Source organism: Lutjanus erythropterus, chromosome 3, assembly GCF_056507025.1.
Source record: "Lutjanus erythropterus isolate fLutEry1 chromosome 3, fLutEry1.hap2, whole genome shotgun sequence".
Taxonomy (NCBI): Eukaryota; Metazoa; Chordata; class Actinopteri; order Lutjaniformes; family Lutjanidae; genus Lutjanus; species Lutjanus erythropterus.
This window is the reverse complement of record NC_139319.1, coordinates 42,405,675-42,419,445: the sequence shown is the minus strand read 5'-3', so window position 1 is coordinate 42,419,445 and position 13,771 is coordinate 42,405,675. Positions and strand designations below refer to the sequence as shown.

At 40.0% G+C, this 13,771-nt stretch overlaps 1 protein-coding gene across 1 annotated transcript; it reads right to left on the bottom strand.

Annotated features, from left to right (window-relative positions):
- Positions 1-7,024: 7,024 nt before the first annotated feature.
- LOC146330781 (GTPase IMAP family member 9-like) lies at positions 7,025-10,250 on the bottom strand. Its single transcript, XM_084747080.1, has 3 exons — positions 10,049-10,250; positions 9,925-9,940; positions 7,025-8,574 (listed from the first exon to the last, which is right to left on the bottom strand). The coding sequence occupies exons 1-3, from the start codon at positions 10,100-10,102 to the stop codon at positions 7,460-7,462; spliced, it is 1,185 nt and encodes a 394-aa protein (XP_084603206.1). The 5' UTR covers positions 10,103-10,250; the 3' UTR covers positions 7,025-7,459.
- Positions 10,251-13,771: the final 3,521 nt, after the last annotated feature.

Below are 13,771 nucleotides of genomic sequence, written 5' to 3'. Positions count from 1 at the left end.
CTTATTAATCATAATCTTCTTAAATCAGCAAATCCCACAATGCAATGCCATAGTGAGGACATCAGCAACAACAACATCAATTATCTTCAAGGCCATCCATGGTCTGGCTCCAGAGTACATGAAAGACCTCTTACTCTTTATCCATATTCCATCCACATTTTACTTGTATTACTTACATGGGTCTTGGTTAGTTGTTCTGTAATATGGATTGCAGTTTGTGTTATATATAAATAAAAACAGTTAAACAGTTATAAAAATTACACAGTGCACATCATAGTGAAACTGAAACTAGGTGACTTTTATTACAGCAGGGATTGTTACAGTCTCTGCAGACAAGTACAGCCTGACTGTGAACAATTTTTACAACTTTCTGTATTTTATGGCCTCAAAGACATCATTTCAATTTAAAATAATCTGCCAACAATACCCAAAACTGAAAAAGGGAAAAAACTTATTTATAGGCTCACTCACATACACACAAATGTTTTCATAGTGACAAATGTAACTTTTTCTTTTTACCTGCAATGATAATAACACTTCAGTGAGTGTTCGCTCTATCTGTTGTGTTATGTTGTAACTGTAGTGTAGCACTGTGCAGTAAGAATTTCCTGTTGACACTGTTGTTATATCTGGTGTTTCCGGCAAAGTGCTTCAGTGTGCTGTCACTGTATGGAAGACGAGCTGTGACTTGTTGGCATTGTGATTTTTTTCATTGATAGGATTACATTTGTTTTTATCACCTGAATTACCAGAATTTATGTGTAACTCATGTGTTATGTAGTAACACATAATCTTTATGTTGTAACATGTTCTTACTTGTCAAATGCAGCAGTTTGGTCAGTGGTTCAACACTCAAAACAGTCCATTCAACACGGGTCCTGTGGGAAGTAAAAATGTTTTCGGCCACTGCCAAATTGAGAACTCTACTGGCATCAATCTGGAAAAACTGCTGCAGATCAAACAATAAAAAAATCCAGTTGCGGTGTTCTTTACAGTTAAAATTCTGGCTTCAGGCCGTCCTCAGAGAGGATAAACACTTTAAGTTGTGGGACGCAGCCGGTCATGCACGTGAATGTCTGTGGCAAAAATGTCAGCAGTTAAAAACTAGTGAATGTTGGTGCTTTGAAAGAGCAGCACTGAGAAGCCAAGGAAATCCCAATTTAACGTTAACCTGTAAACTGTTAAAAAAAAAAAAAGGTTAGTTGGTCATGGATTAAGTTAAACACTACATTTAATTGTCCTGTATGAACTAATACAGCAATATGTGACACATGATTCTTTTGTGAGATATGACTCATTGTAAAGTTAACAAATGAAGCTCAGCGTAAGTTCAATCAGGAAGACCTTCTATTACGCTGCCTTCATTCACAACTTTCCTTACTTTGTAGATCCTGGTTGTTTTAACTACACTTCTTAATTGGAGCAAGGATCTTAGCAATCAGACGCTTTTATCTCTTTTATCTCAAGTAAACTAAACAAGCTGAGCACACGCTCAGGTAGCCATGGCACCACTTACCTCGCCAACCGGCTGTCAAAGCTGTGTCTTCCTCGGAAAGAAGATCGTCGAGCTGGAGCAGAGGATTTCCACTCTCTACAAAACCCAGGAAGGTGAGAAACACCTGGACACTATCCTCTTCAGTCCGGCACAAGTGTCTGCCACCTGTGAAGAGCTGGAGGCCACGGCTCCTTATTCCCACTTCTCCGGCCGCGGCCTTTATGCAGGCACTCGTCCACCCGCACCTGTTTCTGCTGCCGCTCCGGCCGCTGCTGCTGCTTCTCCGGCTACCGGCTCCACACAAGCCACTACTATGGCTCTGGACGCGGGTTCCACTCCACCCGCTGCTGTTGCCGCTGCTCCATTGATCGGCTCTACACGGCTCGCTGCTGCCGCCCCAGCTGCTGGCTCCGCTCCACCCGCCTTCCCTGAGGACCCCTGGCTTTGGCTTGGGGCTAAACCAAAAGCCCCAGTCAGCTCCACTCCCTCACACTCGGATACCTGGGTTGTTGTCGGCGACCGCAAAAGGAAGGGGGAGTCTGTCGTTTCGTGCTCCCATGGCCTGTGACATCCAGGTAGGCAACCGCTATGACATCCTGGATTTACATGAATTTCCTCTACTGGCTGGGAACCCGCAGCCTCCTCCTTCACCTCCCATGACTTCAAATGAGTCCAGCGGATCTCCACCACTCCTGGCCCACCTGATGAACATGCCAGGATGAACCAGTCACCCCACGTCTCGCCGTGCACAACCGAATTTCACCCAGGCTCCGCGGGGCTCTTCTCCGGCCTGTCCTCCATCATCCGCTCCCGTACAGAGTGCACAGTCCCATACTGCACCACAAGCTGTGTCTCCTACCACCCTGGTCATCGGGGATTCAATTATGAGGCACGTCAGGAGACGATCAGCGGAGACATTCTTTTTTCCTGGTGCCAAAGTGGCTGACATCCAGGCGAAAATCCCCGGTCTCCTGGCGAAGTATCCCAGCGCTAGGAATGTTGTCATCCATGTAGGATGCAATGACGTCTCCAACCAGACTTCTGAAATTTTAAAGCAGGATTTTAGCAGGCTTCTTCACATGTTGAAAGATTGTGGAAAGCACATTTTCTTTTCCGGACCCCTGCCACCACTGAGCCACAGCGTTGGCCGTTTTAGCCGTATCCTCAGCCTCCATTCATGGCTCCAGTCTGCCAGTGTAGTACACAGGATGGTTTTTATTGACAATTTTAACCTCTTCTGGAAACGTTCCTCCTTTTATCTGGTATGATGGTATCCATCCTAGCAGGCTCGGTGCATGTATCTTAACGGACAACATATTTTACTCAGTTTTAAGTGCTTCCGCAGTTTGACTGTTGTCTACCGCATGCTCAGAGGACCAGGTGTGCTCGTCACAGGTCACTTCCAGTCAACAACCGCTGGCTGAGTTCTTCTCTGCAACACTATCATCATCCCAATCAGGTATTGGCTCACCAGTTCCCCCTTGTGCTCAGGTTGTCTCAAGACCATTATAGTCTCCTCTACTGGTATGCTTATCAAGGCCTTCCTCAGCTTCACAGGTGTTAAAATCTGACCTCAGTGCTCCTCCAGAGCCACGTGTTTCTGAGGTGGCCGCAGCTCCGTGTACTGTTAATGTTCAAGTTAAAGCAGCTAAACCACAAAAATGATTATTTCATCCTGGAAAAAATCTATCTACTGTCACTCAACTTGGCAGAATTCAAGGTTTTAAAATTTGCCATCTAAACACTCGAAGTCTTTCCCCAAAAACTGATGAAATTAAGATTATGCTCATGCAATCAAAAGCACATATAATGGCAATTTCAGAATCATGGTTAACCCCTACTGTTCCTGATACTTTTCTCTCAACAGAAAATTACTATCTGTATCGGAGAGACCGCCTTGACAAAACTGGCGGCGGGGTTGCCTTTTATGTGCATCAGAAATATGCACATTCTATAACAAAAATTGAAACTGAAATAGAGACATTGCAACTGGTTGTAAATCTTACATGTCAACAAGCAATTACAATTATTGTCACATATAAGCCTCCAAATGCAAATAGAAGTACTTACTTATTGCAGCTCACTGATATCATAAAATCAGTAAAAATGAAAGAGCTTGTTATTTGGGTGACATTAATATGGACTGGAATGACGGCTCATCAAAACCATTGAAAGCTGCTGCAACAAAGTTTGGTCTCTATCAATTAATTAAAGGCCCCACTAGATTAGGAAATACACGCAGTTCAGTCCTTGATCTCATCTTTACAAATCAACCATCTAAATATGCACTGTCTGGTGTAATTCATACTGCAATATCAGACCACTGATTAATCTATGCCATTAGAAAAACTGTAAAACCCCCGAGAAGCCATACTTGTCGTTCTTTCTCAAAAATCCCAAACTCAAAACTACCTCAGTTTAATGCCGAAATTTGGAGCAATGAACTGACTTTAGAAAACCCAGAACAAATCCTGTCTCAACTCTATGAAAGAGTGGAGTCAATACGTAAACAAATTTACTACTGCATACAAGGTACAGTCTCGGCAGAGTAAATTACCATGGGTAAATTCCGAAATTTTGCAATTACTCAAACATAAGGCACTTTCTCTTAAAATGTATAGATCATCAAAAACATTGGAAAATAAAACACATTTTATTGAGATCAGAAATAAATGTACAACTGAACTACGTGAGGCTAAAGCTGCTTATTTCCAAAAACAAATTACTCAAGCTGCCTCTAAACCTAAAACACTATGGCAGACACTTAAAGTCATTATTGGGGAAAATGAGGAAAAAAAGAATGACAATATTCAGATTTCTCTACAGGGAACTCTTATCACTGAATCTGAAAAAACTGCAAGCGCTTTCAATGAATATTTTGTTTCATCTGTTAGAGAATTAGCATCAAATTTTGATACTCCCTCTTGTCCCCCATTGGTTTCTTCTCCTACCTTACATCATTTTTCATTTTCTGAGATTACACAAGCAGAACTGTTTGAGACCTTGAATTCTTTGAAAAATTTACATGCCCGTGATATTTATGGTTTGAATGTATATTTCTTAAAGATTCATGCTGACAGCTTCATGCCCCTTATTTTTCTTTCTGTTTTCCCTTGTGGCTGGAAAACAGCTCAAATCACCCTCATTTTCAAATCTGAAGATCCAACCCTAGTTTCAAACTACAGGCCAAAATCAGTTCTCCCAGTTTTATCTAAATTATTGGAAAAAATCCTCTGTAATCAATTAAGCAACCATCTTGAAAGTAATAACCTGCTCAGTGACTTCCAACATGGCTTCCGTTCCACCCGATCAATCATGTCTGCATTAGTATTTTTTACTGAACAAATACGTACTTCACTCAACAAAGGTTATGTCACTGGAGCCATTTTCATTGATTTTTGTAAAGCCTTTGATACAGTCAATCATCAGATTTTATTGCACAGACTAGCTCATTTCAACTCTCTTCTTCTGTGGTAATGATGCTCTCTTCATATTTATCAAATAGCTCTCAGGTGGTTAGAATTGGTCATGTAACATCGTCCCCGTTAATGTGTGATATGGGAGTTCCACAGGGTAGCATCCTGGGTCCCTTACTCTTTCTACTGTACATCAATGATCTTCCCAATGTGTGTAAATACGCCAATTGTTTGCTATATGCCGATGACACTGTCATTTTTCATTCTGACCCAGATCGTATTATTGTAAACTCTAAACTCTGCTCTGATCTTGGTATCCTACATGACTGGTTGAATGCTAACCATTTAACTATTAATGTCAAGAAAACAGAATGTATGTACTTCCACTCACCTAAGAAATCTATATTCATCTCAGACCCAATTCACTTTGCTAGTCATAAGCTATCCATTACAGAAACCTATAAATATCTTGGAGTAGTTCTCGATTCACATCTCACTTACCAAAATCATGTTCATTATTTAACAAAGAAACTCAACCAGAAACTGTATGTATATACCAAGATCAGACAATACCTTACCAATGTTGTCTCTAACACATATCTTCATGCACTAACTCTCTCAACAATGTCTTGCTGCCTCCCAATCTGGTCTATTGAACCTATAACAAGACTGTACAATAGAGTTTATAAGATTCATGGTAAATTTCCCCTCTGGACTCACCACTACACTGCACTTTCTCATTCTAATGCCTTGACCTTTCAGAACTACACAAATAATCAGGCTATGAAATTTTATCATTGGTTTCAAAACATTAACACGTCTCCAACACTCACTGATCTGGTTCCAAGACACAACATAAGACAAGAACGCATCACTAGATCAGTCTCCCAAGCACTTATCCCAGTACCAGCTTACAAAAATAGCTACGGTCAGAGATCATTTTTTCACACATATACCCAACTCAAATGCGATACCATATCATATTAGAACAATAACCTCTGTTATACATTTTAAACAGACATATATATCTGATGGAAGGATACACTTGCAACCGCTAACCTAACCCATAACATGTGCATACTTCTTTCAAGTCCCTGCGTCTTTAAATGTTTTATGTTGCTGTTTGTTTTTTTTGTTTGTTTTGTTGACTGTTTTGTGATGTGTTTCTGTCTTTCATGTGCTGTAGAACAGGAACCTGCTGTAAACCAGTTTTAACTGAGTCAGGCTCGATTAATTGTAACTAATTTATTGTTACTTTTAATCTTTTCCTGTGTAATAAACAAATAAATAAATAAAAATAAATAAATACTCCGTCTCTCTCCTCCTATTCCCTCTAATCAGCTGTTTGTGGGCGTTCACCTTCATCTTTACTATCCAATCAGATTTTGCCACAGTCGCGATAGGCAGTCAGTTTGCTGCTGCCAAACTTTAAATCGTCTCTGTCTTTGCTCCATCAGTTGTCATTCAGTCAGTCGTGTGACCCTCCACCCCTCTCTCCGCCAGTCATCGGACCCAGGTAGCCAGAAGATGTTCACCTCGATCCTCCCTGATATGTGCATATTGTTTCACTTCAATGGGGTCTAACCGCCAAATACTCTTCATGTTTCATATCTCATGCACGTGCCAATAAACCATTTTCTTTTACTCTTAGTCTCTCCTGATTGAATTATAGTTGGTGATTATTGATTTAAGTTTTAGCTCTATCGGCTGTTTGGTGATTTGTAGTCCAAACTTTCATTATGTTTTAAGGTTTGTCAGTTATTTTATAACTACATATTTGATAAGCAAATAAAAAGTCAATATAAAAGCATCATCCAAAGCAGTCAGTAGACTTTCATGGCTTTATAAGTACAAGTACAAGGCTTTAGTGCTTCAATCAGTCTGTGTTGTAGGATGAAATTGGTTTATAAAAGCACAATGAAGTAACACTTTTCCCTCCTCTGCACACTGAGCATGAAATTAATTTCACCTCTGACAAAGGTTTAGTCTTAATATCACACCTTTATTCAGTTTAATACACAAACATATTTGTTCTTGAGTGACATCATCAACATCAGTCATGATGACAACAGGTTTGGATCAAATGAACAGTTGTAGACACATTTTAAGCACCTCTCAGCAAAAGACAAAAGACATCAGAGGACTGGGACAACTTTGTTCTAATGTTGTAAAACTACTTGTCTACAGGAAAGTACATGCAGTGCTTAAATGCAACAAAACAAAAGTTAATTGATTAGATTAATTGATTTGAGTCATAATATGATTTTAAAAATGTTATGATATGCAAACATTTTATACAGTCAAATGTTAACTTGCACACTAAATATCTCTTCAGACCTCATTCAAGAAATGATGTAAAAATAACACAAGATGGCGATGTGACATTATGATATGAGTGACTTAGCACCATGGATTCAAATAATGAAAAGGCAACTGTGGTTGTAATTCAGTGGATGAAATATATAATATTAAAATATTTCATATGTCCCTGTGTGTCCCTGTGTGAGGAAGCTTCTGGAGGTTTCCTCTGTGGTTACACTTCCTGAATTCAGAATTTGAACAACCTCCCAATTGAATTTCCTAGTAGTTTAAAGCTTCCAATGAATTTACTGCCAGCTTCAACTAGTGCTCCAGCAGCTTTTACCAGAGGAAGTAATGGATTAAATCCCTCAGCTTCCTGTCTGGCCTCATTTTCATGCCTGGACTGCAACCTTCTTCTTTCCTCACTCAGTTCTCTGTCATGATCTTCCTTCAGTTTATTCATCATGTTTGTCATCTCCCTCTCTTTCTCCTCTCTTTCTCTCTGTCTCTCTGCCTCTTTCTCCTGTCTCTCCCTCTGTCTCTCCTCATTCATCTCGTGCTTCTCCCTCATCCTCTCCTCCTCTCTTTCTTTCCTCTCTCTCTCTCTCTCAGCCTGAAGTTCCTCATTAATTTTCCTCATCTCTGTTTCATATTTTTCCTGAATTTTTCTCTCCATCTCCTCTCTTTCTTTGCGTATTTTTTCTTCTTTCTCTTTGAGGATGCGTTGTTTCTCCTCTTCGATCGCCCTCTCAGCCTCTTGGAACATCTCGTTGGTGTAGTGGCTTCCTCCGTTCTTCTGGACTATATTTCTGATCTTCTGGAGCAGCACACTGACCTGAGTGTGATCCTTCAGTTTATTGTTGAAGACGTGGTACTGGCCGTTACACCTGGCAACAAGTTCCTGCAGGTCTGCGCTTCCACCCAAGAACTCTTCTATGGTCATGTTTTCAAGTTGGTCACCACCAGTAAAGAGAACCATGCTGTATCTGTCTGCTGCCTGGCCAAAGATTTCTTGAATCCTCTGCACCGTCTGCTTTTCTTCCTCTGTGTATCTGCCCAGCCTGATGACCACCAGGAATACATGGGGTCCAGGAGAAGCGAAAGAGATACACTGGCATATATCTTTGGTGGTTTGGTCCATGCCAAACCTGGTGTCAAACAGGCCCGGAGTGTCGATGACAGCAACCTGTTGTCCATCCACCGTTGCTTTGCCCTTAGAACAGTCTACAGTCATAGACTTGGCACCAAACTTTGATTCAAAGCACTGTCGTCCCAGAATGGTGTTTCCAGTGGCACTCTTCCCAATTCCAGTCTTCCCCACCATCACTATCCTCAGCTCCTCATTATTTGTTCTGCTACTTCCTGTGTGATAAAAAGAGTGACATAAAAGATAATGCAACTTATACAAAGATTGGAGAAAACAAACATATATTCAGCTGTTTTAAGAGAGAGACAGAGAGGAAAAAATGGGTTTGTACAGTGTGGGAATCTGACTTCCCACAAATTGATTTACTCATGCACTTCTCTGGCTTTAAAGGGATAGTCCACCCAAAAGTGAAAATTCACTCATTTTCTACTCACCCTCAGTCCACAAAACACTGCTGGAGTTTCACAGGAAAACAGTGTTGCAGAATCCCCCAAACAATGGAAGTGGATTGTTACCAGTTTTCAAATAAAAAAAAATAACAGAATAAAAACATAAAATGCCTCCATACTGCTCAACTGGTGTAATCCAAGTCTCCAAAAGCTCCAACATACCTAGTTGACTAAACTAATATGATTTACCCCATGTTTTTAGCCTGAATCTTCACATAGCTTGTAGCCCCGTTCACATGCACATACACACTGTCCAAACTGTGTGTGGTGTGAAGGTGTGCAGTCGGCATGTTGGAGCTATAGGAGACTTGGATTATGCCAGACGAGCAGTATGGAGGCATTTTATGCTTTTTTTTCCAGTTCTTTTTTACATTTGAAACCTGATCACCATTCACTTCCATTGTTCTGCAACACTGTTTTCCTGTGAACCTCCAGCAGTGTTTTGTGAACTAAAAAACTAAACCTGACTTTCAATCAGCATGAGGGTGAGTAGATAATGACTGATGAATTTTCATTTTTGGGTGAACTATCCCTTTAAATCCATGATCTAATATGGATTCAGTGTTCTGATCAACTTCTTTTTTTCAAGAAGATAGCACATCTTCATTTCAAAGCACATCTTCTGAACCTCGCTCTATAGAGGACTTTTCTTTAGAACAAAAATGACATTCACCTGAACTGAAATACTCTAAATCAGTGGTTCCCAAACTAGGGGGACGGCAGAACCTCTGCAAGGGGGGCGTGAGTGACCAGGGGAGAAATATATGATTTATAGGTGGAATAAACAAATAAAAGCTCATTGACACTGTCATTCTGTCATTTATTTTGCTAAACTTAAACTTGAATCTATTTTTTATCAGCAGCCTCCACCAATATTGTTAATGATTGGTTATAATTGTGGGGTGTTAAAACTAAAGAAAACACTCATCATAAACAAGGAATTATTTATTTAAATTTATTGATCAGAGCATCCACATGTAATCATTCAAAGTCAGCAGGAATAGTTTGCAGCCCTCTCTACCAGCAGGCACATCTGCATCTGCCACAGATTAAGTCCTGGTTATACCACCGTGTTATAATTGTACTTCAAAACAAAGATACAGTATCATGACTTACCAAAGTTGCCAGCCATGTTTGGGTTGAACGGGATGCTGGCCATGTTTGGGTTGAAGAAGTTGCCGGCCATGTTTGGGTTGAACGGGTTGCCAGCCATGTTTGGGTTGAACGGGTTGCTGGCCATGTTTGGGTTGTAAAAATTGCCGGCCATGTTTGGGTTGAAGAAGTTGCCGTCCATGTTTGAGTTCAACAATGTGGTGTAGCTCCTGCAGCTCAAGTTCAGAGTGTGTTTGCTGCAGCTCCTTTTTAAGTGTCCCAGTGCACCAAACCACACCCAGACTGCTGCACTGGTCTCATAGTGAAAGTGAAACTAAAGCTTTATGTGGTTGTTTCTGTTTCACAATGGTTTTTAATAAATGTGGTATACATAGGAATATATTTCAAACACAATAAGCAGGCTTCAGTAAATTTGAATAATACATCTATAGTTTATGAATGAAGAAAAAAAAGTATCACTAAAATACCAAGTGACCCTTCACTGAGTCCCGTCTCTGACATGATGAACTGTTTGTCCCGATTGTTTCAGTTCTCTATCTGCTCTTGTTTTATTTCCCTGTGTTAACTGCAGATCTCAAACCTTGCTCTCCCCTCCCTTACCACTGACATGAAACAGCAGCACTAAACTGCAGCACAGAGCAGCACCGAGCTCCCCACCCCTCCCTCCTCATCATTTACAGGAAATGCCAGCAGTTCTTTTAAGCTCCTATACTGTCCACTGCTCCCCCATCACATGAACACAGAACAGCAGTGTTAAAATGTGTCTGGGTTTAGATACAGTTGCAGTTTAATGTTCTTATATAATGTATTCAGTGTTTTCCCATAGTTACAGATGTCATATGCACATTTTTGTCAAGACTGTCGTACAACAAGTTGTACTATTTAGCTAACTGATCACTTATTAATCATAATCTCCACCATATCTATAAAATACAAACAGTCATTTTGGGTAAACGATAAATTAACTTTAACTCACTGATGTTGAGAATTTCTGTGGAATTCAAATAGAGCCAATAATCAGTCCCTCCAGGAAGCTGCGATTTTGTGATTGCAAGTTCCACCAATCACAACAGTCCTCTCAGTTAACCGACTCAATGTCCACAGTCACCAGATCTTAATCCAACAGAGCACCTTTGGGATGTGGTGGAACAGGAGTTTCGTGTCATGGATGTGCAGCTGACAAATCTACAGCAGCTGTGTGATGTTGTCATGTCAGTCTCTGAGGAATGTTTCCAGCACCTTGTTGAATCTATGCCACGAAGAATCAAGGCAGTTCTGAAGGGGGGGTCCAACCTGGTTCTAGTAAGGTGGACCTAATAAAGTGGCCAGTGAGTGTTATGTATTCTTTATTGTGACATTCAAATAATATATTTAGCCAATTGAAATTTATTATCTAAATTATTTTTTTATGACATTGAATGAAAAACATAATATATCTCAAAGCTAAATTCTGAAAATGGGTGATTTATAAAAAATATTTATGCAGATTTCACTTATTGATGATGTATTCACCTGATGCACTGCTCTCCCTTACATGAACATACATAAGCCACTCTTAATAAAAAGTATCTGTATTGATATTAGAGTTTCTGGCGCAGATGTACTCGGTGTTGGATGGAGATAAAATTTTACAGTGTTGCTCAAGATTGGCTGACCTGGTTACTCAAGATAAGACCTTGTTGTCAGCAGTTTCATGTAGGAACTGTTTTTTTTTTCTACTAGAAATAAAGTGGTTTCTACATGCTCACATTAAGGTCTGTGGATTATCATGAGTTCCCTGTGTCATGAGTTTTGGAAAGAGATGCTGGTTTTGGTATTTTGTTGGTGCCATTTAGTCCCATTATACTGGAGACAGGACAGACATCTGCAAACTCTGCAACTCACACCAATGAAATCAAGACAGATTAATAGCTCTACAAGCCAGGGGAAAAGATGTATTTTTGATTTGGGGGTGAAGTGGCCCTTTAAATACTATATTTTTCTGAAATCCTATGTTGAATTGTATACTTGCCTGTAGGCAAATTTCACATTTTTGTGTGTTCAGCTGTGTAATGACTTAAAAACTTCCTGGCCATGAAACAGTTAATATCCAGGCCCTCTAATAACTGCACACCTCAACAGTTACTCATCCCTCCCTTCACCGTTTATAAGAAATGGCAGCACTTCTCTTAAACAGCAGCAAACACTGCAAATGTCTTTTCCCCCTATAAAATGAAAATGTAACAGCATTATCAGTCCTCTGGTTCCATAAACAGAGCTGTTTGGTAACATGTGACTCTGTGAGCTGAGGACTTTGACCAGCCTTCATGTTACGTGATCATGAGGTGTCATGAATGGGCTCTTGTGTGACACTCACCATGACCCCCATCTGGCCTATTTCAAATTGGGTTAAAGAGATAGTTCACCCAAAAATGAAAACTCAGTCATTATCTACTCACCCTCGTTCTGATTGAGGGTTGGGTTTATTTTGTAAGTTCACAAAACACTGCTGGAGTTTTACAAGAAAACAGAGCTGCAGAATCTCCCAAACAATGGAAGTGAATGGTGACCAGTTTTCAAACTTCCCCTGACATGCTGTTTGCACACCGTCACACCACACACACACACACACACACACACACACACACACACACACACACACACACACACACACAGAGTTAATACAGACTTTTGTGGACTAAAAAACTAAACCTGACCTTCAGTCAGTATGAGGCTAAGTACATAAAGATAGTTTTAATTTTTGGTTGAACTATCCCTTTAATGCAGGCAGCAGATCTATTCTGTTGTATTTTACATAAATACAAATAATCTGAGGGTTAAAGGCAACGCAAGAAATATCAAACTGATTTTTAAAGTTAGACAAAAAATAATGAGTGATTTCTCCGTCCAGCTGTGATTTCAAAGTTGTCAAAGTTGGTTAAGTTGTCATGGTAACGCCATTACTTAACCAACATTATCTTAACTACAATCCCATTTTTGTTTGTAGTATTTTTTTAATATGAGATCAGCCAAATAAAGATTGAAGAGCTGTTTGATGATGATATGAAGCCAGAACCATGGTGTGTGTGTGTGTTTCAAAATGACAAGAGTCCTCCTGCAAGTATCCATCAGTGTACCTTTCACTCAAAATGCACATAAAAAGGGTGAAAGGTCTGGAGTTTGTTGGGCCAGAAGCACACACACATATAAAACACCAGCAGCACATATTTAAATAAAGCACCATCTACTAAAAGCCTGGTGTCTTACTGCAAAGTGCAGTTAGCAGTTGAGCAACAGATATCAGTCTCTCTCTCATGCACACACACACACACACACTCTCTCTCTCTCTCTGTGTGTCATTTGTCATGAGCTCTCTTTAGGGATGTGAAGTTTGTTGTAAGTTTCATTTTTATTCACAGCTATCATTGACATTAGATTAATCAATCAACGACATCAGTAAATATTAGCGGTGACATTCTTACATGTATCATGATACTCTCTTGAAAGATTGTGAACCGATGCTGAAAAGTCAATTATTTAGAACCAAATTCTCAACACTATGATCACCTGTAATAATCGCCTGTGCAACTTTTAAGTAACGCACGGCACAGTCTTTTGTAATGAATGAAAACCAGGCTACTTCTTGAGTTTTGCGTTCAGAAGCATTTTGGCCATGAAGTTGAAGAGAACAGGGAGCAAGTTGTGTCGAACAAAACTAATCATGGATCATTACAGCTATGCTATGTTTTAAAAGTAGCAAGTGGTCACACAGTGAAAAAAAAAAGATGCATCAAGAGTCACCAATAATCGATTCATAATCTCTTCATTCATAAGCCCTCTGAATCAGAAATGAATCAGAGTTGTGTATGTG

Bases quoted from the DNA above. Each gene is read 5' to 3' on its own strand.
- LOC146330781 (XM_084747080.1), bottom strand. From the start codon at position 10,102: ATGGACGGCAACTTCTTCAACCCAAACATGGCCGGCAATTTTTACAAC.